Source organism: Bos mutus, chromosome 11 (genome assembly GCF_027580195.1).
Source record: "Bos mutus isolate GX-2022 chromosome 11, NWIPB_WYAK_1.1, whole genome shotgun sequence".
Classification (NCBI taxonomy): domain Eukaryota; kingdom Metazoa; phylum Chordata; class Mammalia; order Artiodactyla; family Bovidae; genus Bos; species Bos mutus.
This window is the reverse complement of record NC_091627.1, coordinates 85,826,018-85,851,695: the sequence shown is the minus strand read 5'-3', so window position 1 is coordinate 85,851,695 and position 25,678 is coordinate 85,826,018. Positions and strand designations below refer to the sequence as shown.

The 25,678-nt window shown below is 37.5% G+C and overlaps 1 protein-coding gene across 7 annotated transcripts in view; it reads right to left on the bottom strand.

Moving 5' to 3' along the window:
* Positions 1–25,678, bottom strand: part of ATL2 (atlastin GTPase 2) — a 67,907-nt gene that overhangs the window by 8,772 nt on the left and 33,457 nt on the right. For 5 of the 7 annotated variants that reach the window (XM_070379711.1, XM_070379717.1, XM_070379714.1 and 2 more), the window contains 5 exons: positions 8,749–8,883; positions 8,398–8,502; positions 4,041–4,091; positions 3,686–3,742; positions 2,162–2,254 (listed from right to left, as the gene is read on the bottom strand). In XM_070379711.1, the coding sequence (XP_070235812.1) occupies positions 2,162–2,254; positions 3,686–3,742; positions 4,041–4,091; positions 8,398–8,502; positions 8,749–8,883 (441 nt within the window). Of the gene's footprint in view, positions 1–2,161; positions 2,255–3,685; positions 3,743–4,040; positions 4,092–8,289; positions 8,303–8,397; positions 8,503–8,748; positions 8,884–25,678 lie in introns of those variants that run through there. The other 2 variants (XM_070379712.1, XM_070379716.1) reach the window with 2 other exon arrangements.

The window sequence follows — 25,678 nt, the reverse complement described above, 5'->3', positions numbered from 1 at the left end:
GAACAACAGGTGTGACTGTGATTTATAAACCCGTCTTTAAAGTACTTATAATGGCAAAGAGAAAAACAAAGTACTAATCTGCCTACAAATAAAAAGGTCAGCCCTCGGGCAAAACAACAGATAAGGTGAAAACTACCAGTACAGTCTAAAGAACTGTAAGATTTCAGCACTCATCCCAAGTGATTACTTATGACATATGCTAGTCATCAGTTTTCTGCAGAAGAGAAACTGCTATGTGTTTTCTGGAAGAATATACTATAGTTAGATTTTTAATAACTACTTATCCCAATATAATTCACATATTCCCTCCTAAACTCTTCTCAAAAACCATTCTAAAATACATGTACTGTTAGTAATCAACAAAACCTGGAAACTACCCAAATCTCCATTGAGAGTAGAATGGAAAAATTATTGTTATTCTTACAATGGAATACTGAATATCAATGAGAATAAGGGAACTAAACTACAGGCAACAATCTGAACTAATCTCAGAAACGTAATACTGGGCAAAAGAAACTGGACACAAGAGAATACATATCATGTGTGATTCCTTTCATAAAAAGTCCAAAAACAAAGCCTCATGAAGGTCTGAACAGCAATGAAGGGTTTGGGGACCAGGGGGAGTTAGCAGACAGAGGTGGGTGCTTCTGGGTCATTATATGGCTATGTTCAATTTGCACAAATTCACCAAGGTGCATACTTATGGTCTGTGTACTTTTCTGTATCACTTTAATAATGTATTTAAAAACCCCTTTGTCTTTGAAGTCCATAATTCTGAATTTAGTTAGTATGCCTAATGTACTTCGTGTTAATTTCTTCTGAACAAACCAAAGAAAATGCTGATGAATGAAAATCTTTGACAGTCTAGAAACGCCTTTCATATAATCTAAGAATAAGGATTTGGTTTTAATCTCAGTTTAGGATCAAGAAAAATTATATTATACCTCAGTCTTTGAATATGGTTGCAAAACTAAATTCATCCTTCCACAGGGAAAAAACAAAAGTTTATTACCCCAAAGAAAGAAATCTCCTATTTATGAATAAAGGGATTTTTATACATCTTTTATTGATGTCAGTAGGCGGGTAGTATTTGACCTGAGGGTTTCCACAGGAGGATACCTCTAGGAATAAAGGATCATGGTGGTGAGTTTATTTTCCAGGACTGCCTTGGTATGGCATTTTGCATGGGTCAGAACAAGAGTCTGGATATTTGGGTCCTATTATAGTTACTGATAATGTGTTAAATAAACAAAGGCAAGTCACTTTTCTGGGTTCCAGTTTTGAGGTGTGTGTGGAACTGTGGTTTTGGAGAAGACTCTTGAGAGTCTCTTGGACTGCAAGGAGATCAAACCAATCCCTCCTAGAGATCAGTCCTGGGTGTTCACTGGAAGGACTGATGTTGAAGCTAAAACTCCAATACTTTGGCCACCTCATGCGAAGAGTTGACTCATTTGAAAAGACCCAGATGCTGGGAAAGATTGAGGGCAGGAGGAGAAGGGGACGATGGAGGATGAGATGCTTGGATGGCATCATTGACTTAATGGACATGGGTTTGGGTGGACTCCGGGAGTTGGTCATAGACAGGGAGGCCTGGCGTGCTGCAGTTCATGGGGTCGCAAAGAGTCGGACACGACTGAGCGACTGAACTGAACTGTGTATAAATGCTAAGCTAGATAAAATGTTTAAGATCCCTTTTCTAGCTCTCTATATGCTGCCACTCTATGAGGCAATATTCCTTGGAAAGAAAGTCTCACATCATTTGCGTTCAATGCATGCACACTAGATTATCCATCCTGTCTCAAATGTTCAGAAGCTCAGCTGGGCCAGAAAGAGACATGCATGCAATCTGAACAGATCAAAAGGTTAGTCTACCTCAAACTCTTATCCTGTGAATATTGATTTATTGAAATGTCCCTTCAATATGTCTCTGGAGAAATATCTGTTCCTTAATTTCTATTCAAGGGCATTTCTACTGTTCTCTTTCTCAGGAGTGCTACCAATTTATACCTCATCAATTATGTATGGGGTTACCTAGGTTAACCAGGGATACTCTATTTGTCCCGATCATACTTAGACATTGGTGGTCTAAGCAGCAGTCCAGGCAGCCCACTCCTTTGCCTGACTCGGTGCTTATGCTCTCCTCTCTCAGAAATAGGCTTACCTGCAATCTCTTTTCAAGGAATTGTTTGCCACCTTCCAAACCATATGAATGTTCATAAGGATAACTCCAGTCTCGAATCAAAAACATTAATGTCTACAGAAAAAAGGAAAAACATAGAATCATTTCTTATAAAATTTTACCAAAAATTACTACCTTAACAACTGAAGCATCCCTTACTCCCCAGAAACAATCCTTATCAAAAGTTACAGCAACCAAATGGTTTCCTACTAATCATAGTTATATCAAGAGCCTACTACATAAACCAGTAACACTCCCAACTCCTATCCAAGAATCTACATCCACTTGAGAAACTTACTCTATATATTGTCACCACAAGTAATAACACAGGGATTTTTAAGAAGAAACAAAAGACGTATCAGGGTATACAGATCATAATTTTAAGCCAAGATTGTATAATTAAAAGACCAAATACTTCACAGAATTTTGTATTCTTACATGCTTAGGTTTCTCAATTCAGCATTATTGATGCTTTGGGTCAGATAATTCTTAGCTGTACACACTTGTCCTATGTATTACAGGATGTTGAACAGCATGTCTGGTCTCTAAAAACTAAATACCAATGGTATTAACTTCCTCCCCAAAACTGTGATAACCTAAAATGTCTCCAAATATCAGCAAATGCCATTTGGGTGGCAAAATTACCCCAGTTCAGAAAAACAGATATAGGCAAAATAGAGTACATTTTATCATATACAAAAAATGACACCATAACCTGTCTAAATATTTCATGAAAGTAATCACTTGAGCCAGGCAAGACTGAGGCTGAATCAGTGTAAACCCACTGACAGTAAGAAGCACCAGTGATGCTTTCATGTAAGGGAAGACTTCACACACGGATGAGCAAACAGGGTGGAGTCATTCTTACCTACTGTAACACAACTAACCAAGTAACACTATGTCAACTTATAAACCACTTATTTCAAAAAAGAAACTATCTAAAATTAGCTTTTTTTCTTTTAAATCTCCGTAATGTTAAGACTCCAAAGAAGCAATATCAAATTATGCTTCTCAAATAACTCCACCCAGATTAATTTCTGACTTAATATTCTGCATCTAGCATTTAAAGGTAATGAAAAAACATGAGGGAGAGACATAATAAATTCTGAAACTTTTCTATGAATCAAAAATGAACAATAACAGGTCTAACTTCAACTTGTAATATACTCCCCCCCACACACACAACCAACAATATGGCAGTAGTTTATGATGTATACAAGAAGTTCACATGACTATCTCAACTCTGGGAATTAACACCTAATTAAGAGAAATGTTATTAACTTCTTTAAGTAAAAATTCTAAGAATCAATCTATAATCATTTGTTCTATTTCCTATCTTGTAAATTGCTACTGTTAAGTTGGTAATGACTCTACCATAAATTAGTTTCAATTCCACTGGATCTGTTGCTAAAAATGAGTTTGGCATAATGTCCTTATGTCTTCAGAAATACAAGATGACAGCTTTTCACAGATAAATTTCTTTTAATGATAAAATACTTAATTTACCTGAAATGGTTTCTGGTAGATTTCTTCCATTGCAAGTCTGCCGTATTCTGTAAATAACTATTAAATCAAATTATTTAAAATAATGCCCCCAAAGACGTTGAAAGAAGACATCTGTAAAGCTGTTCTATATCAGAGCACTAGATGTCAGGGCCTTTAAAATCATTTGAAAGCCAAGCATTTAATTTTTAAGACCAAGTATACATCAAAATTTCTTTTAGTTAAGAAATCATGTATCTGTTTAAAATCATATAATAGTCAATCTTCTTACAATATTATAGATTCTTGGTGTAAAGTAACAATAATGTAGGAATTAAATTTTCAATACTTTGGCATACATTCTTTGAGACATACATACTTGTAAGTGTTGAAGATCATCTTCCTGAATATTTTGAGACAAATTATATACCTGTTAAAACAGAATATGGTTTTCATTAGTGCTTTACTTTGAATACCCATCTGTGTGTAACTTTACTTGTGGAAATGAAGGCTATTTTATACCTGAACACATATGAATGACTCGATCATTATCTTAACTGGTGATGAAAAGGATTTCTTTTTCCCTAACTATAAAACATTAAGGGGGGAGCAGTGGTGGTAAACTATGTAAAAATCATGAATACATGCATATGGGGCCAAGAGAGCAGCAGACCTTTTTTTTAAAGTATATGTAGTATACTTATATTGTACGTTTACATACTTACACTTAGCTAGTAAGTTTCTTTAATGTTACACCATGTTTTTTTTTTTTTTTCTTAAGTATAGGATTTCCCCAATTATTTTTCTAAGTGAATGATGTGAAGGGCATAGTTCTACAAAGATCAAATTCCTCCCTGGAGCATTCACAATATATATGGGTGAATATATGTATCACCCATATATCATGGGTGCCTCAACTACCATTGACTCTAATATGATTATCTTTTTACTTAAGCAAACTCAGTCTAAATAACACGAAAATTTTACCAGACTGTAGTAGCTGTTTAAAAAAAAACACACACAACAGTAGGTGGCACTCTTGCCCTTTCCACAAATTTTTAGGAGGCTTTCCAAGCCACACAGACCAGAGCTGATAATGGTAAGTTAAGTAAGTATAAATATCAAATAGGCTAAGTTTTCAAACTGAGTACAATGACATATAATCTTGTATGCTAAGTCACTTCAGTCGTGTCCGATTCTGTGTGATCCTATGGACTACAGCCCGCCCGGCTCTTCTGTCCATGGGACTCTCCAGGCAAGAATACTGGAGTGGACATCCCTCTCCATGGGATCTTCCTAACCCAGGGATTGAATCCGGTCTCCTGCATTGCAGGCAGATTCTTTACCATATGAGCCACCAGGGAAGGTCTTATAATTTATTAAGTGATTTCTTAAGTGCCTTTGGTTGGGTTTTTTTTGCCTGTTGGAAAGAACCCCCATTATATCGAAAAAAAAAAATCTTAAAAATTGCTAATTTAAATACTGATTATATTTGAAAAGTAGCTTTTCAAAAGAATTATGATATATTATACATTTTATAGCTTCTTTATTTGAAAATTACTGTTTTTGCACATATTTTTGAAGGAATGTGAAAAATGCACAGTTATCAAAAACAGAATTTTAGAACTAGAAGGAGCATTGAAGGAGCATCTGACCCTAACTTTGTATTGTCCATGGGTAAAACTGAGACCCTTTGGGTCCAGTTTGGGTCCAGAATCCTGTTTGCTGAAAAACATGGAGAACTCATGGCTCCTGACCCCTTTTCTCTCTTCAGTCCCCAAGTCTGGGGAAGGAGTGTTCAGTTCATTGGGAGATGGACCAATGTGACCTGGCATTCTGGAAATGGAATGGTTTGGGTGGGGGCAGGGGAAAGGTAAGAAGAACTGGGTTTGAGACCTAATATCTGTGGAGCATCAGGGTACCTTCTGAAACCATTATACCCTAGAATGGAACCGCAAGTACCTCATCCATGCAGAATTTTAGAGGCTTTGTGAAAAACCTGGAAAGTGCCACTGGCCAGTGGGAATTAAAGGGATGTGTCTTGGGACTGGAGCTGTGCTTAGGGAGGATAATGAACAGTCAGACTTGACTACCTATCTACCCACCATGCAGGTTTCTGAGTGGATGCAGGCAGCACCCCAGTGCCCCAAAATTCCACCATGAGGGATTGCTCCTTTTTGTGAGAGGGGCATGAAGGTCATTTGGAAAAGGAAATGGCAACCCTTTCCAGTATTCTTGCCTGGAGAATTCCATGGACAGAGGAGCCTGGCAGGCTACAGTCCATGGGGTCGCAAAGAGTTGAACACAACTGAGTGACTATCACTCACTCAAGTACTCGAAAGAAAGAGAAACTGGAGAGAAGATTCACTAGGTACAGTCCTTCTGAATCAAATCTTTTAAGAGGTCAACTAGGCCACCAAAGGAGAAAAGTAGTAGGTGTCCATAGTTGCAGCCTCTGCTAAGAAATAACATATCTAAGAAAACAGGGTTACTCCAAATATAGAACAAGCTATTCTAACCACAACAAAATGCCGATCAAACTTAATCACTTGGAGGTCAAGAAAATAAACAGCCACTATAAGCCAGCAAACTTAAAATTATTTTCTCAGCTAATTTCAAACAGGTACTTACAAAGAAATTAATGATTGAGGTGGTTAAACTCTATTTAAACTTAAAATCTGAGAGCATGACCAACCTATTCTCACTGATATGGGCCTTAGCGTTTAGAAAATAGGCCCAGATCCTTTCATTGTCAGGGCCAGGTTATAAACAGCAAAGAGAAAAGGTTTGTTTACTGTAGACCATTAGTACTTAGTATACTGTGCTGTACTTAGTATACCACACTGTATTTAACAAGATGCTCAACAATTATTTTTTGAAAAAATAAATGACAAAGGGATCAATCTGTCATTAGCCTATCAATCATATAACTTATATAATAAGGAAGGACAGAAATCTGGCCTCAAGAATCAGGAAAGACGCAATAATAAAAAATAATTTCAGGGACTTCCCTACAAGTTCAGTGATTAAGACTCTGTGCTCCCAAGACAGGGGGAATGGGTTTGATCCCTGGTTAGGGAACTAAGATCCCAAATGCCAGTCAGTTCAGCCTTAAAAAAAAAAAAAAAAATCAATCTTTTTGATTATTTAGTTTACAAAGCACTTTTTTATGCATTATCGCATTTGGATTTCATTTCTGACTGCACATAAAACCACATTATGAGACAGTCAAGCAAAGCAAGAATTTTCATTTTACAGTAAGAAAGTGGCTTTAAGTTTCCAAAATTAGGCCTCTCACTATCATAAAGTTAAACAAACAACAGAACACCACGGTATATAAGTTTTAGGACAGAGAGCTTATAATTTAAAGCAAGTCAGAGAGTCAGCTAATCTGAAGGGCTATAATGTGATAATACAAACACAAAGATGCATTTTCTGGTTGCCTCAGGAAAATGGCAGTTGTGCCACCCTGTAAGATTGGAGGAAAAAAAGTAGAACATATTGGAAAAGAGAGATTCTGAGGGTCCCCAATAATATCATTTAGTTTATAGAGACAGATATTTCCATCCCTATAATAAAAAGAAGCCCCTTCTCTTTTATCTCATAATAATATCCAAAAGTTGTTTCCACTGACAGCTAAATACTTCGAATTGAGGAAGGAGATGGGAACTTTAATCGAGACAAGTCATACATTCCAGATACTAATAGAAAGCACAAAAACCAAGACACTGTGACGGTATCATCTATAATCTCTCATCAGTAAGAAATATTTCTTACCTCAGAAGAGGCACATACTTTTTAAAATATTTGCAAATATGTATCTCGAAACACCACCACCAGCTGGACCTAACCACCATACTTCAATAATTCTTTTTTCAGCCAGAGAAGTGTCAACCACAAATGAGCTCATAAAAGGGAAAGTAAAAAAATACAAAATGACCTGTGGTGGTTTAATTCAGTCCAATCAGTCTAAATTATACAGAAAAAAGATGGCCTAGCTCAAAGAGACTAGAACTTGACAAAACACCAAACACACCTAGGGTACAGCATAAGTGAAAGAGAAAAGAATTTTACTTCTTTCTAAGTGAAACAGGTGCTATCCTAGATTATATAAACATCACTCAGGTTTCCTAAGTTACATAGGACCCTAGTTTATTATATAAACATACCTCCATTCATTCAGATAATCAAGTACTAGTTGCCATGCACATCAAGTAGAAAACTAAATTTAATTACTTGATTTTGCTGTTTGGTTGATTTAGCCAAAAAATAAAAATATACTCTACATTTTACTGTATCTGGCAGCCACAGTATCAACTGAATATCCTAGAATTCAATTAAGGATAATATACAATATATACTCCTTAAAAAAAAAGAGCATTGATGCTACAACAAAATACCAAAGGCATTGGCTGTTGGTTCACTGCTTCCCTGGTAAGCACTTAAAAGTACGAAATTTCACACTGTAAGCCAGGACAGCAAGCACAGAAATGTAAGTGAGCGATAAGAAATGTAAATAGTTTCTCTAATTTTAATCCGTCTTTTCTTCAATCAAATGGCATTCTGAGGAAGAGCAAAGGTACTGGAGTTCTGTGAACTGATCATGCTGGAGCATCCCTGCGTCTCACCTGAACAGAGCTAGTCATGAGAACTGATCATGCTACAGCATCCCTGCGTCTCACCTGAACAGAGCTAGTCATGAGAACTGATCATGCTACAGCATCCCTGCGTCTCACCTGAACAGAGCTAGTCATGGTGCTCAGAGCAAACACTGTGGCACAATCCTTGATCGTCGACTGGCTGTCAAAGGCACCCTGGGTATCCATTAGCAGCACAGCCACCTAGGAATTTAAAAGTTAGAAACACTACGTAAAAACTCACCGACAGTGATTTATAAAAGTCAAATATAAAATGGTTACTATAAAAACCAGTAATTAAGTCAAGAAAAGTACATATCTCACACATTTTGACATAATAGTCCACATGTTTAAGTTATCGGATAATAAGATAAGAGTTCTGCATTGTTTTGCTCAAGAAATAAGGAAGAAAAAATAGTTTAAAAAAAAAAACTCTAAAAAGAATTTTACTTTTGTTCCATTAGGTCTCTCGATCACAAACACTTCATTCCAGACTTGTATGCCTGTTGTTTCTCTTTCGCAACCACCTCGCCATGTAAAGCCAGTCAATGGTTCATTGTTTCCACCAATCCAACTCTGAGAATCCTGTTGAAATCAAGCATAAATATAAAATAAAACACACAAAAATAAGAACTCAAAAGGAAGGTAGGAAATCACCCACTCTTTACAACACTGTAAATCAACTACACTTCAATAAAAATTTTAGGAAAAAAAGAAAGAAATCATCCACTCCTTATTTTATAGATAAGGACGGTACATCCAGGGAGATAAAATATACTGTAACATTACACAAGTAGTTACAAAAAAAAATCCCACATCCTTCACAGAGGGACCTGAACCTTCTCACATCTGCTCCCATTTTCACACTCTAGGCTTCTAGATAAGTGGGGTCACACCCACTTTTCCCACTTTGGAAAGACTTCCTATGTTCAAAATCATAAAAATAAGATACCAGCTATTTTGACACCTCCTTCTACAAAACCAAGTTCCAGACAGAATGACTGTCAAAACAGCACTGCTCTCTTAGAATAGCTTATATACTAAAATGTTTTCACACTGCCTTAATTTTCTCTTTAAAAAACATCAACTTTAAAAATAACCACAAGATTTGTATAAAATCTGATTCAAACAATCCAACTGTAAGTCTTTTTCAAAACCCAAAGGGAAATCTGAATCCAGACTGGGTATGGTATTAGATGGTGCTAAGTTGGGGTAAAGATGATTGTGTGAGGTAATAATGGCTTTGAGGTTGTACTAATAATAATAAAGTCTTATATAGTTAAAATAAATAAGTAAAAGGGCAGAGAGGAAAACAGATGAAATAAGACCAGGAAAATGTTGGCGGGTACACTGGAGTTCATTATATTCTACTATTTTGGGGTATATTTAAATTTTTCTATAATAAAATGTTTTAGCACATACATTACGGGACTAAACTGTTGTAATATTATAAAATTATATGAAATTTAATATACCATAGGCTAATTTATCTAGAAAATTAAATCTAGAATATGATAAATGAGTTAACTTTGACATATATTAAGAGCCCTCTACTTTAAGTATATTTAAAGCCCATATATCCTTTTCTCAAAGTACCTTCCCTCACAGGAAAAATTCCTTTGTTTCAGAAATACTTATAATAAGCTTTACTACATAGTCCAAAATAGATAACAAAGGTCCAATTAGGGGTGGAGAAAGATGTATAAGGTAGACTTAATGAGGAAAAGGCGGGAGACAAAAGTGTTGCCCAAATTATCACTACTTAATATGAAGATCAGTCTTAAACATCAGTGGGCTTCCCTGGTGGCTCAGATGGTAAAACACAAACCATCTATAATTATTATTCCACAGAACTCCATCCCCAGTTGTTACCAATCCTATCACTTACAAAATTCTCTTGGACTCTCTTCACTTTCAGTATCTTCAACTTAAGACCCTCATCCTCTGCTGGTCACAAGGCTGACACATGGTACAGCTCTATTTATACTATATACTACAGACTTGTGCTTCAAGAAGCACCCTTCACAGGGATCAGGGGATTAACAGTACACCCTAGATAAGCCCAGTTACGGTCTTGCACTGACTATACTTTTTAGATGCTCCAAATCACCTTGAACCTCCCTGTTGTACCCTCCAACCCATCCTTCCCAACTGTCACTTAATGTTCTCAACAAGAAATCTAAAATCATGCCATGGTCCCACTAAAAAGCCATCTGTGGCTCCCCATTTCTTTACAGGACCATCTGGAGATGTGTTGTATACAATCCACCTTTAATTTACATTTCCTATCTCTGCTCCTTATGTCCCCCCAACACACACACCTCTTCCAGTTTGTCCCACAACAAAAAAGGTCAATATTCCCAAATACATAGGTTGCTTAGCATCTCTATACCTTTGCTCAATCTGCTCTCAGCCTGGACTGAGTGGGTGGTCAGGAAAAGAAACTCCAACTTTTCTGAACTCTTAAAGCCTATTATTGACACTTCAGGTGGCTCCCTTTAAATGGCTTTGCACTGCAGTTCTTGTGTAAGTATTGCGAGCACGGGCTATAAACCCATCTGATTTACAAAACTGTTTCTACCAAAATGCCTTCCATATTCTAGTTCCTCACACATAGCACTTCATTCCCCGAAAGTGTCAAAGTGATATTTAATGAACTGATTCAACCTACACAAGTAACTTAAAAGAATTTATCCTATTAGAGAAATCTACTTTTATTCTACATATTACTTTTTACTTAATTACTTAATTTTACTTATTTTTTTCCCTATCTCTTCTATGAAAATTTAAGTTCCATGAAGAAAAAAAGTTTTGTCATTTTTTTCCTCTCAAAACACAGGATAGTATCCCCAGAACATAGAATAGTGCCTGGCTCGCAGTAGGTACTCAAAATATTTGCTCAATAAATACGTTAAATTTTTAAAATTAGTAAGCTTCAACATGTTCCTTTTTGCACATGGGTAAGAGAGATGGAAGAAATAAAATCCTTTCAATCACTGCTAGAAATAATACATGAATAAGAGTAAAACTGAATTTTAAAAAGTACAGATGACTGAAATCATAAACTAAGTAAGATGCTTGTTAACCTTACTATCTCCAAAAGAACTTTAAAAAGAATTGGTGTCTCATTAAAAAAGATGTACTAACTATATATTATCTCTTCTTGGTTTACCCTGTAATGGAAATGTTTACTAAATTGCTATTGTTCAGTCACTAAGTCGCCCAACTCTTTGTGACTCCATCCACTACAGCACATCAGGTTTTCCTGTCCTTCACTATCTCCTGGATGTTGCTCAAACTCATGTCATTGGGCTGGTGATGCCATTCAACCATCTCATCCTCTGTTGCCCGCTTCTCCTCTTGCCCTCAGTCTTTCCCAGCATCAGACAGTCTTTTCCAATGAGTCGCCTCTTCACATCAGATGGCCAAAGTACTGAAGCTCCAGCTTCACCATGAGTCCTTCAATGAACGTTCAGGGTTGATTTCCTTTAGGATTGACTGGTTTGACTCCTTGATCTTCAAGGGACTCTCAAGAGTCTTCTCCATCACCACAGTTCGAAAGCATCAATTCTTCAGCAATCAACTGTAGCCTGCCAGGCTCCTGTGTCCATGTAATTCTCCAGGCAAGAATACTGTAGTGGGTTACCATTTCCCCTCTAGGGTATCTTCCCAACCCAGGGATCAAACCTGGGTCTCCTGCACTGCCGGCAGGTCCTTTACCACTTGAGCCACCACAGCTTTCACTAATACGGACCTTGGTTGACAAAGTGATGTCTCTGTTTTTTAATGCGCTGTCTAGGTTTGTCACAGCTTTCCTTCCAAGGAGCAAGCATCTTTTAATTTCATGGCTGCAATTACCATCTGCAGTGATTTTGGAGCCTAAGAAAATAAAGTCTGTCAATATTTCCACTTTTTTTCCATTTATTTGCCATGAAGTGATGGGACTGGATGCCATGATTTACTTTTTTGAATGTTGAGTTTTAAGCCAGCTTTTTAACTCTTCCCTTTCACCCTCATCAAGACACTCTTTAGTTCCTCTTAGCTTTCTGCCATTAGAGTGATATCATCTGCATATCTGAAGTTGTTGGTATTTCTCCTGGCAATCTTGATTCCAGCTTGTGTGCTTCCTTCAGCCAGGCATTTCGCATGATGCACTCTGAATAGAAGTTAAATAAGCAGGGTGACAATATACAGCCTTGACATATTTCTTCCCTAATTTTGAACTGGTCCATAACTCCACATCCAGTTCTAACTGTTGTTTCTTGACCGGTACACAGGTTTCTCAGGAGGCACGTAAAGTGGTCTGGTATTCCCATCTTGTTAAGAATTTTCCAGAGTTTGTTGTGATCCATACAGTCAAAGGCTTTAGCGTAGTCAATGAAGCAGAAGTACTAAATTGATCAGTCAATAAAAGAATGAGAGAAAAGGTAAATCAGAGAACCTAATTAAAACCAGTTAAGTTTTGACATTTCAAAACATGAAATTAAGAAGTCTTGTTATTTCTCTAACATACTGAACACTGGTAAATTTAATATAGTCATTCAACAAATATTTATTGAACCCCTACTGTGTGCCAGCCACTGTTCTAGATTCAAGGGACAGAGCAGTGAAAAAGAACAAACATCTCTGCCCTCAGGAGGATGCTAATGAATTGAGAAGGAGCCTCGCCCATAACAGAGACCGTCTGCTGTCATGAGTAGAAGCAAACTTAAGAACTTGAAAAACAGTAACCTGATACCATTTATTAATACAGGGACAAAAACTAAAAATTTAAAAAATTATCTTAATCCTCCAGTTCAAAAAAAAAAAAAGCTTACTGAGTAAGTCCCAGTTGCAAAAGGCATCTCAGCTGAAAAGACTTGAACTTTGAATGTAGTCAAATATTACAGTGAATAAACAGAAATCCTTGCCAAAAAGACTCAGCAATATAATTATCAACAATAAAGAACCCCTACCTGCTCTAAACAATAAGAAACAAATTCTTATTTCACCATAGGAAAGATAACATTCTCTAGCAATGGAGATCAGAGAAGGCAATGGCACCCCACTCCAGTACTCCTGCCTGGAAAATCCCATGGACGGAGGAGCCTGGTGGGCTGCAGTCCATGGGGTCGCTAAGAGGCACGACTGAGCAACTTCACTTTCACTTTGCACTTTCATGCATTGAAGGAGGAAATGGCAACCCACTCCAGTGTTCTTGCCTGGAGAATCCCAGGGGCCGGGGAGCCTGGTGGGCTGCCATCTCTGGGGTCGCACAGAGTTGGACACGACTGAAGCAACTTAGCAGCAGCAATGGAAAAGGCAATGGCACCCCACTCCAGTACTCTTGCCTGGAAAACCCCATGGATGGAGAAGCCTGGTAGGCTGCAGTCCATGGGGTCACTAAGAGTTGGACACGACTGAGTGACTTCACTTTCACTTTTCACTGTCATGCACTGGAGAAGGAAATGGCAACCCACTCCAGTGTCCTTGCCTGGAGAATCCCAGGGACGGAGGAGCCTGGTGGGCTGCCGTCTATGGAGTCACACAGAGTCGGACACGACTGAAGCGACTCAGCAGCAGCAGCAACAAAGTGAAACAAAAGCTAGGTAAATTTGCACACTGAGTTGGTAGTCCAGCCAGGTCTCCTAACTTCAACAATGGGCATGCCAGAAGATAAAGGTGCACTGAGAAGCCGTAACAACTCAACACAGCTATAAGGAAAATGGACAGAAGGATGAAATTAAAGATCCAAGTAACTGTACAACAAAACAGCAGATCCTTCGAGCTATGAAGCATTCCCCATAAAAACATAACAGATAAAAATCTTAATCTGTATAAACTAGTACTTAACTTAGGAGGTAGGTTATTAACACCAAACGCCAAACGATAGAATAAGCTAATACTAACATTCTGACCACCAAGCATAACTTAGAGTTTTCGTTTGAATATGTAAGAATACTCTGCAAGTCCTAGAGCAAATTAAGAAACATTAGACTTTTAAAACAATTTTAAAACTGTCTAACATCTTACCCATCTTCTCATCCAACTCTTCCCTTTTGGGGCTGGACAGACAGATAACATAATGACTGACCTAACTCACAAGTTCAGACAAAGGACAACTATATCAACTTAGCTACACGCGAAAGAAGAATAAGTTTAAATAATCTTTTTTTCTTATGATTCTGGTTAAAAGCTGACCTTGACCTGGAAGACACACTTAGTAAAATAAGCCAGATACAAAATAACAAAATTGTACAACTATACTTAAATGAAATATCTAGAGCAGTTAAACTCATTGAGACAGAAAGTGGAAAAGCAGTTATCAGGGGCTGGAAGAAAGAGTTTATTGTGTACAGATCTTTAGTCTGGGAAAATGAAAAAGTTCTGGAAATGTATTGGTGATGATGACTGCACAATAATATGAACAGTCTTAATGCCATTTAAATTGTACACTTAAAAGTGACTAAAAAGGTAAATTGTTATGCATTTTTTAACCACAATTTTTCAAGTGTACTTAAGTGCTACTAGAACAGGAAAGGGAAAACACTTCTAGTTATTGATGTTTGGTGTTGAGATCTGATTTTATAGCCTTCCACTGGACTTCCAGTCTCAGTGCTCCCATGTATAAAGCTAATATAAAAAAGCATATCAGCCTCGAAAGAAAAAGCTCAACATGAAAATCAATGACCTTTCTTTCTTTTTGATCAGAGAATCAAGGTCACAGGGCAAATTGCACACTGAACTCTGGAGAGAGGCAAATACAAAGAATTGCAAGCTGAAAATCAGTTTACCAGAAGCAGAAACTGCTAGAGCAAACTGAAGAAACACTTAAATAAATACGGACAAACTGCTAAAAGCTAAAAGAAACTAGCTTGAGACCTAAGAGCTCTTCATTTTTACCACAAGAAGTTCCCTGAGGTTCTCTCTTTCTGTTTGTTTTGACCCTGCACATGGTTTGCGGAATCTTAGTTCCTCAACCAGGGATTGAACCCAAGCCGTGGCAGTGAAAGCACTGAGCCCTAACAACTGGACCACCAGGGAATTCCCTGCAACCATTTCCAAACACACAGAGGGGCAAACAAGCCCTGAGAGCAGTCCCCACTAACGAAGGCCAGCCCTTCAAGGCAAACTACCTGATCAGAGCTTTATCTAACCCTGGGAAAGTCCAATTCATCAACTCCAGTTCCCTCTAGCCTTCCTGTTTCAAGTAAAGGGAGAAAAAAAATTTCTGAAGGTCATAGCCCAGGGACTCAGGTCCACTTACAAAACTGAGATTTAATCATAAAATGATAAAGCTCTCCTCACGCACACATTACCACCACATCAATCAGTGGATTACAACTGACACATCGGCAAGACACAGATTCTATTTAAGGAGTTCTTAGGGAAACCCAAGGACAATGGAAGTGGGACAGAATACTGAAGTCTCTGGGATCTAAAGCAGCAAACACTAACCACATCTCTGAGCTAGAACTAGATGAACAAAACTTCACAGTAAAAGCTTAACTCTCAGTTCCTATTTTCTGATAGTTCACATCTGATAAGTACAAGCCATGTACTTTCCTCAAAAGTTGAGGAAAAACAGACTGATGAGACAAAGCAACCTTAAGAATCAAACTCAGGTATGTTGCAGATTTTGAAATACTAGACAGGAAATTTAAAGTAACTAAGGTAAATATCATAAAAGCTCTAATTTTAAAAAGTGGAAACCGTGCAAAAACAAGTAATGTAAGCAGAGAGATGGAAACTCTAAGCTAGAATCAAAAGAAAATGCTAGATAGAAAAATACTATTATAGAAATAAAGAATACCTTTAATATACCTGGGCTTTCCTTGTGGCTCAGCTGGTGAAGAATCCGCTTGCACTGCGGAGACCTGGGTTCAATCCCTGGGTTGGGAAGACCCGCTGGAGAAGGGAAAGGCTACCCACTCCAGTATTCTGCCTGGAGAATTCCATGGACTGTATAGTCTCTGGGGTCACAAAGAGTTGGACACAACTGAGCGACTTTCACTTTTAATATACTTATCCACAGACTGGACACATCAACAAAAGAATCAGTGAACACAAAAATGTATCAACAGAAACTTCCCAAACTGAAATGCATAGACAAAAAAGGATAAGAATAACAGAAGAAACTATTCAAGAACTGTGGGACAATTACAAAAAGGTATAAATAGGCATGGCTTCCCTGGTGGCTCAGTGGTAAAGAATCTGCTTGCAAGCAGGAGACGTGGGTTCGATCCCTGGGTCGGGAAGGTATACTGGAGGAGGAGATGGCAACCCACTCCAGTATTCTTGCCTGGAAAAGCCTATGGACAGAGGAGCCTGGTGGGCTATAGTCATAGTCCATGGGGTCATAAAGAGTCGGACATGACTGAGTGACTAAACCAGTAAGTAGGTATAATGGGAATACCAGAAGGAGAAGGGGAAAAGGCATAAAAGAAACATCAGAAGTCATCAATTCAGTTCAGTTGCTCAGTCATGTCTGACTCTGCCACCCCATGGACTGCAGCAGACCAGGCTTCCCTGCCTATCACCAACTCCTGGAGCTTGTTCAAACTCATGTCCATCGAGTCTGTGATGCCATCCAATCATTTCACCCTGTGTCAGCCCCTTCTCCTGCTGCCTTCAATCTTTCCCAGCATCAGGGTCTTTTCAAATGAGTCAGTTCTTCACATCAGATGGCCAAAGTACTGAAGTTTCAGCTTCAGCATCAGTCCTTCCAATGAATATTCAGGACTGATTTCCTTTAGGATGGACTGGTTGAACCGCCTTGCAGTCCAAGGGACTCTCAAGAATCTTCTCCAACACCACGGTTCAAAAGCATCAATTCTTCAGTGCTCAGCTTTCTTTATAGTCCAACTCTCACATCCACACATGACTACTGGAAAAACCATAGCTTGACTAGATAGACCTTTGTCAGCAAAGTAGTATCTCTGCTTTTTAATATGCTGTCTAGGTTGGTCATAACTTTTCTTCCAAGGAGCAAGTGTCTTTAATTTCATGGTAATAATGGCTGAGAATTTTCTAAAATTAATGACGAATACTAAAGAACAGATCTAAGACAATCAGATAACACCAAACAAGATAAATATCAAAAGATCTATACCAGGCGTATCACAGCCTAACTGCAAAATGACAAAGACTAAAAGGAAATCCCAAAAGAAAACAAAGACAAAAACACATATCTACAGATGATCAAGGAACGATAAGAATCACTTTGGACTTCTAGTCTGAAACCATACAAACAGGAAGAAAATGGAATGAAATATGTAAAGTGTTAAAAGAAAAAAGCCACCAACCTAAAATTCTGTATCCAGTAAAAGTTACCCTACAAAAGTGAAGGAGAACTAAATTCTTCCTTAGATAAAAAATGAAGGATGTTGTCACCAGTACACCTGCCTTGCAAGAAATGTTAAAAGTTCTTCACACAGAAAGAAAATAATACACGTTGGAAACTCAAACATATATATATATATAAGAGTATCAGAGAAAGACAAGAAAATCTTTTATTCTTCTCTTAATTCATTTAATAGACAACAGCATATCCAAAGTTCTAATTGCGACAATGTATTAGGCGATTATAGTACATACGGAGGACTGGGAATAAGATACCTGTACTACCCATAAAGCAGTATAGTAATATTCTAAAAGCAAACTTAGATCAGTTGTAAATGTATATTGCAAACTCCAGGCAATTAGATTTTTTTAATGTTTAAATAAATATAATAGATACACTAAGAAAGAATAGAATGTGGAATCATATAAAATAGTCAATTAAAGCTAAAGAAGGCAGAAAAAGAGAATAAAAAAGAACCAAGTATAACAAGTATCAATAATCACTTCAGACATGCATGACTGAAATAAACCAATTAAATGAAAGAAACTGTCACTGGATTAAAAATAAATCCAACTATCTGCTGTCCACAAAAAAACCCAGTTTAAACATAAAGAAAAGGAATGGAGAAAGACATACAATGCTAACACTAATCAAATAAAAGCTAGAGTAGCTATACTAATTTCAGACAGAGCTGACTTTAAGACAAGGAAATTATCATTATAAAGAGTGGTAATACATAATGATAAAAGGAGTCATTCATTTCTCCAGAAAAACTTGACACTCTTCAATGTGTATGTGCTTAATAAGAAAGCATCAAAATATATGAATTCCAAGGAGAAACAAGAAAATCCACTATTACACTTGGAGACTTCAACACCCCTCAATCAGTAATTGACGGATCCAGAAGACAAACTATCAGTTCCCTGATAGTACAGTTGGAAAGAATCCCCCTGCAATGCAGCAGACTCTGGTTCAATTCCTGGGTAGGGAAGACCCACTGGAGAAGGAATAGGCTACCCACTCCAGTATTCTTGGGCTTCCTTTGTGGCTCAGCTGATGAAGAATCCACCTGCCATGTGGGAGACCTGGGTTCGATGATTGGATTGGGAAGATCCCCTGGAGAAGGGAAAGGCTACCCACTCCAGTATTCTGGCCTGGAGAATTCCATGGACTATACAGTCCATGGTTGCAAAGAGTCGGGACATGACTGAGCGACTTTCACTTTCAAAGATACAGCTGAACTAAACAGCACCAACATTAAAGCAGATCTAACTGACCTTATAGAATCCTTCATCCAACAACGGAATACACATTCCTCTCAGTCTCATACACAACATTCCCCAATAGAATAGAACCCTGGGCTTTAAAACACACCTTAAAATAAACTTTAAAGAACAGATCATACAAAGCATGTTCTCAGACCACAAATGAATTAAACTAGTGACCAATAATGTAAACATAGTTGGAAAACCCCAAAACAGTAGAAGTTTACACAACACACTTCTAAATAACACATGGGTCAAAAAAATCCCAACAGAAATTTTTAAGTATTTTGAACTAAATGAAAATGAGAAAAACAACTTATGAAAACATGTGAAATGCAGTGACAGCAATGATTAGAAAAGAATTTATAGAAATGGGTGCACATATTAGGAAAGAGATCTAAAACCAAAACTAGAAGAATAATTTAACCTAAAGAAGCAGAATAAAATTACAGCAGAAACCTTAATAACACTGAACATAAGAAAACAGGATATCAAGACAACAGGAAAAAAAAAAAAATCAAACCAAAGCTGGTCCTTTAAAAGATCAATAAAATTGTTTTGAGCGAGAAAAGATAAATTAAAAATATCAGAAATCAGAGGAGTCAAAACTACTAATCTCATGGACTTTAGAAAGATAATAAAAGAATATTAAGAACAATTCTATGCCCACAATTTTGATAACTGACTTGAAGTGGATTGATTATCTGTAAGACATAACCTAGCAAACTCACATGAGAAAAAAATACATCATCTGAATAGGTCTGTATCTACTAATGAAATTTAATCAACAATTAATAACCTTCAAAAAAAGAATGAACTAAGTTCAGACAGTTTCACTGCTAAGTTCTTCCAAACATTTAAGGAAGAAATGATACTAGTTCTCCCTAAACTTTCCCAGGACATAGAAGCAGAGGGAATACTTCCTAATTCCTTCTATGAGGCCAGTGCTATCTTAATATCAAAACCAAATGAAGACATTACAAAAAAGAAAACTAAAGACCAATATATTTCAGGAATACAGATGTAATAATACTCAACAAAATATTAGAAAATTGAATCCAACAATGTATAAAAAGAATTATATACCACAACTAAGTGGACTGTTCTCGGGATGCAAGGCTAACTGAACATTCAAAAAATATGATCCATTTCACTGAAAAAGTGAGAGGATTCCAGAAAAATATCTATTTCTGCTGTACTGACTATGCCAAAGCCTCTGACTGTGTGGATTACAACAAACTGTGGAAAATTCTTAAAGAGATGGGAATACCAGACCACCTGACCTGCCACCTAAGAAATCTGTACGCAGGTCAAGAAGCAACAGTTAGAACTGGACATGGAACAACAGACTGGTTCCAAATTGGGAAAGAATTACATCAAGGTTATATATTTTCACCTTGCTTATTTAACTTATATGCAGAGTACATCATGAGAAATGCTGGACTGGATAAAGCACAAGCTGGAATCAAGACTGCCAGAAGAAATATCAGTAACCTCAGATACGCAGATGACACCATCTTTATGGCAGAAAGCGAAAAAGAACTAAAGAGCCTCTTGATGAAAGTGAAAGAGGAGAGTGAAAAAGTTGGCTTAAAACTCAACATTCAAAAAACTAAAATCATGGCATCTAGTCTCAATCACTTCATGGCAAACAGATGGGGAAACAATGGAAACAGTGACAGACTTTATTTTGGGGGGCTCCAAAATCACTGCAGATGGTGACTGCAGCCATGAAATTAAAAGACGTTTGCTCCTTGGAAGAAAAGTCATGACCAACCTAGACAACATATTAAAAAGCAGAGTCATTACTTTGACAACAAAGGTCTGTATAGTCAAAGCTATTGTTTTTCCAGTAGTCACGTATGGATGTGAGAGTTGCACTATAAAGAAAGCTGAGTGCCGAAGAATTGATGCTTTTGAACTGTGGTGTTCGAGAAGATTCTTGAGAGTCCCTCGGACTGCGAGGAGAACCAACCAGTCAATCCTAAAGGAAATTAGTCCTGAATATTCATTGGAAGGACTGATGTTGAAGCTGAAGCTCCAATATTTTGGCCACCTGATGCAAATAACTGACTCATTTGCAAAGACCCTAATGTTGGGAAGGATTGAAGGCAGGAGAAGGGCCTGACAGAAGATGAGATGGTTAATGACATCACCGACTCAATGGATATGAGTTTGAGTAGGCTCCAGGAGTTGGTAATGGATAGGGAAGCCCTGCGTGCTGCAGTCCATGGGGTCACAAACAGTCAGACACAACTGAGAGACTGAACTGATCAAATCAACAGACTAAAGAAAAACCATATGATCATATGAATAGATGCAGAAAAGGCATCTGACAAAATCCAATGTCCATTCATGATTTTAAAAGCAAACAAAAACTGTCTTAGCACACTAGAAAAAGAGAACTTCCTGAACCTAACAATATCTCCAAAAAAATTCTACAGCTAACATCATACACAGTGGTGAAAACCTAGGTGTTTCTCCCTAAAGGTTAGGAAAGCAATAAGAAGACATGTTCTTATCACCTGTATTGTACTGGAGAGTCTAGCCAGCACAATCAGCCAAGAAAAAGAGATAAGAGGTACTCAGATTGGAAGGGAAAAAGGAAAACTATATTTACAGATGACATGGTCATATATATATATATACACACATATATATATATGTATTTCTGCTTTATTGACTATGCCAAAGCCTTTGACTGTATGGATCACAATAAACTGTGGAAAAATCTTTAAGAGATGGGAATACCAGACCACCTGATCTGCCTCTTGAGAAATGCGTATGCAGGTCAGGAAGCAACAGTTAGAACTGGACATGGAACAGCAGACTGGTTCCAAATAGGAAAAAGAGTTCATCAAGGTTGTATATTGTCACCCTGTTTATTTAACTTATATGCAGAGTACATCATGAGAAACACTGGACTGGAAGAAACACAAGCTGGAATCAAGATTGCCGGGAGAAATATCAATAACCTCAGATATGCAGATGATACCACCCTTACGGCAGAAAGTGAAGAGGAACTAAAAAGCCTCTTGATGAAAGTGAGAGTGGAGAGTGAAAAAGTTGGCTTAAAGCTCAACATTCAGAAAATAAAGATCATGGCATCCGGTCCCACCACTTCATGGGAAATAGATGGGGAAACAGTGGAAACAGTGTCAGACTTTATTTTTCTGGGCTCCAAAGTCACTGTAGATGGTGACTGCAGCCATGAAATTAAAAGATGCTTACTCCTTGGAAGGAAAGTTATGACCAACCTAGATAGCATATTCAAAAGCAGAGACATTACTTTGCCAACAAAGGTTCGTCTAGTCAAGGCTATGGTTTTTCCTGTGGTCATGTATGGATGTGAGAGTTGGACTGTGAAGAAGGCTGAGCATTGAAGAATTGATGCTTTTGAACTGTGGTGTTGGAGAAGACTCTTGAGAGTCCCCTGGACTGCAAGGAAATCCAACCAGTCCATTCTGAAGGAGATCAGCCCTGGGATTTCTTTGGAAGGAATGATGCTAAAGCTGAAACTCCAGTACTTTGGCCACCTCATGCGAAGAGCTGACTCATTGGAAAAGACTCTGATGCTGGGAGGGATTGGGGGCAGGAGGAGAAGGGGACAGCAGAGGATGAGATGGCTGGATGGCATCACTGACTCAATGGACGTGAGTCTCAGTGAACTCTGGGAGTTGGTGATGGACAGGGAGGCCTGGCGTGCTGCGATTCATGGGGTCGCAAAGAGTCGGACACGACTGAGCGACTGATCTGATCTGATCTGATAGAGAGAAAACATTTAAAAAGTCCACTAAAAAGCTACTGGAATGAATAAATGAGTTAAACAAGATTTCAGGATAAAAGATCAATATAAAAATATCAATTGTATACTTACAACGAACAACCTGAAAATGAAATTAAGAAAACAATTATATTTATATCATCATCAAATCAGGAGTAAATTTAACAAAAGTATAAAAAATACAAACTACAAAACATTCTCCCCCCCCAAGCTGGATTTATTTATTTAAAGACGACCCACATAAATGGAAAAACATGTCATGTTCAAAGATCAAAGTGCTTAATATTCAGACAACATTACCCAAACTGATCTTTTAGATTCAATACAATCACCAACAGAATCCCAACTAACCTCCCATAGAATCAGAGAGACAGTAAATAAGATTATAGTTCCTTAGGGAGAGAGGCTGGGAGAAGAGGTTATAGGGGATAGGTGGGTTAACAGCTTAAAAGTACAGGGCTTCATATTTTTCATTCTGAGATGGTAAAAATGTTCTAAAATTTATTGTGATGATGATTATACAACTGTGAATATACTAAAATCATGGGACTGTATACTACAGGTTTCAAGTAGATGAAATTATATATTATATATGAATCATACCTCAATAAAGCTGTTAAAAGAAAAACAAAGTATCAAATACACTTAGTACATGAACTTAACAAAAGACTCCCAGCCATACAAAACCCACCCTATAACACTACAGAAGTCTAAGAGGAAAAAGAATGGTCCACTGGCAGTTCTGTTAAATGTCCATATACTACTGCAATGTGGCATAAATTGTTATTTTAACTTGCTTCTTGACAAAAGGATTACAGTGAACATTCTCTAAAGCATCTATAGAAAATACATCCTATTAACTATAAAAAGAAACGTTGCAAGAAAAAAAAAAGTTTTAAGAGAAAAAAGAAATCTTGAACTAGAACTCATGAGTCAAACATCAAAATTGTCCCAGGGGGAATAGGGGAATGAAGCAGGGAGTTATTAATTACTTAAAAATTTCTTTCTCCTCCAAAAAAAGTTAGTATTAAGGAACTTGAATTCTATAAAACTGTTTTAACTCCCCAACTGTTTTAAAGCTGGTGTTTGAGTAATTAGTGCTTATGTATAACAGTATTATTACTTGAGATATTCTTCAAAAAATGACCTCATAAAGTCAATTATTTTAGAGAAAGTAAACTTTCACTTGCAAGAACAAATACTTTGGAGTAGGAAAAGGTCTACTGGAAAAAATAATTAATGCTCTCTCAAGTACAAAACTGAAATAAGTGATAACATAGGTATAATACTTTTGATATCACAAAACAGGCAGTACATACATTTGGGGCTTAAAGCTAGAAAGGTATTTCAAAGGCTACAGATGACAAAACATTTTCAGGGAACAAGTACAGAAACGCAACCAAGAAAGGCCCTCCTAAAACATGGCAGTAAGGACTTTGAACAACGTATTGTAGCCTCCTCCACGTCATCTGTTTCTGATTCCTCTGGCTTTGGCAACATTTGGTGAAGCCTTCTAAGTGAAATTACACTAATTTTAAATCTGCATATGAAAGAACAGAAATATACAATTCAGAAATCAAGGGGGGAAAATCTAATATGCTAACAGAAAGAAAGTAGTCAATAGTCCACATAACCTCTATACCCAACTCTTTAGCATATTTTCAGCAGACAAAATTAGACCACCGATTTTTATTTTTCCTTTCAATCTTAAAACTCTGACCAAGTTCTGCCTGCTTCTTACATAAGCAAAAATAGTAACAATATCAAATTTTCAATTTCACCAGTTTGTTACATAAGTTATATTCAGTGTATCACTTGGAATAGGTGAAATATTCAAAAGCAAATTCAGTTAAAGCAATAATTAAATGAATAAGCTATACTTCTACATCAAATCTGGCAATTTTATGAGCATATGAACCCGAACAAAGTGATGCCTTAAAATTTTAAAAATGCACATCTATCAGAATGGCTAAATGACAGTATTGTTTTATAAAATGTAAAGGAACTGTAAGTCTTTACACATAGCTGATGGGAGTACAAAATTGGTAAACCCACTATTGAAAAAATTTTGATCCTAACATTCCTACTCCTGGGTATAAACTCAACAGAAATAAGTGCTTACTTCACCAAGACTTTTATAAGAACATTCATCATAGCTTGATCCATAACAAACAAAAATTACCAACAACCCATAAGACTGTCAATTCAAATTCAGATCAGTTCAGTCGCTCAGTCATGTCTGACTCTTTGCGACCCCATGGACTGCAGCACACCAGGACTCTCTGTCCATCATCAACTCCCGGAGTTTACCCAAACTCATGTCCATCGAGTTGGTGATGCCATCCAACCATTTCAAACTCTGTCATCCCCTTTCCTCCCGCCCCAAATCCTTCCCAATATCAGGGTCTTTTCAAATGAGTCAGCTGTTTGCATCAGGTGGCCAAAATATTGGAGCTTCAGCTTCAACATCAGTCCTTCCAATGAACACTCAGGACTGATCTCCTTTAGGATGGACTGGTTGGATCTCCTTACAGTCCAAGGCACTCTCAAGAATCTTCTCCAACACCACAGTTCAAAAGCATCAATTCTTCGGCACTCAGCTTTATAGTCCAACTCTCACATCCATACGTGATTACTGGGAAAACCTTAGCCTTGACTAGACGGACCTTTGTTAGCAAAGTAATGTCTCTGCTTTTTAATATATTGTCTAGGTTGGTCATAACTTTCCTTCCAAGGAGTAAGCGTCTTTTAACTTCATGGCTGCAGTCACCATCTGCAGTGATTTTGGAGCCCCCCAAAATTAAAGTCTGACACTGTTTCCATTGTTTCCCCATCTATTTGCCATGAAGTGATGGAACCAGATGCCATGATCTCAGTTTTCTGAACGTTGAGTTTCAAGCCAACTTTTTCACTCTCCTCTTTCACTTTCATCAAGAGGCTCTTCAATTTCTGCCATGAGAGGTGTCATCTGCATATCTGAGGTTATTGACACTTCTCCCAGTAATCTTG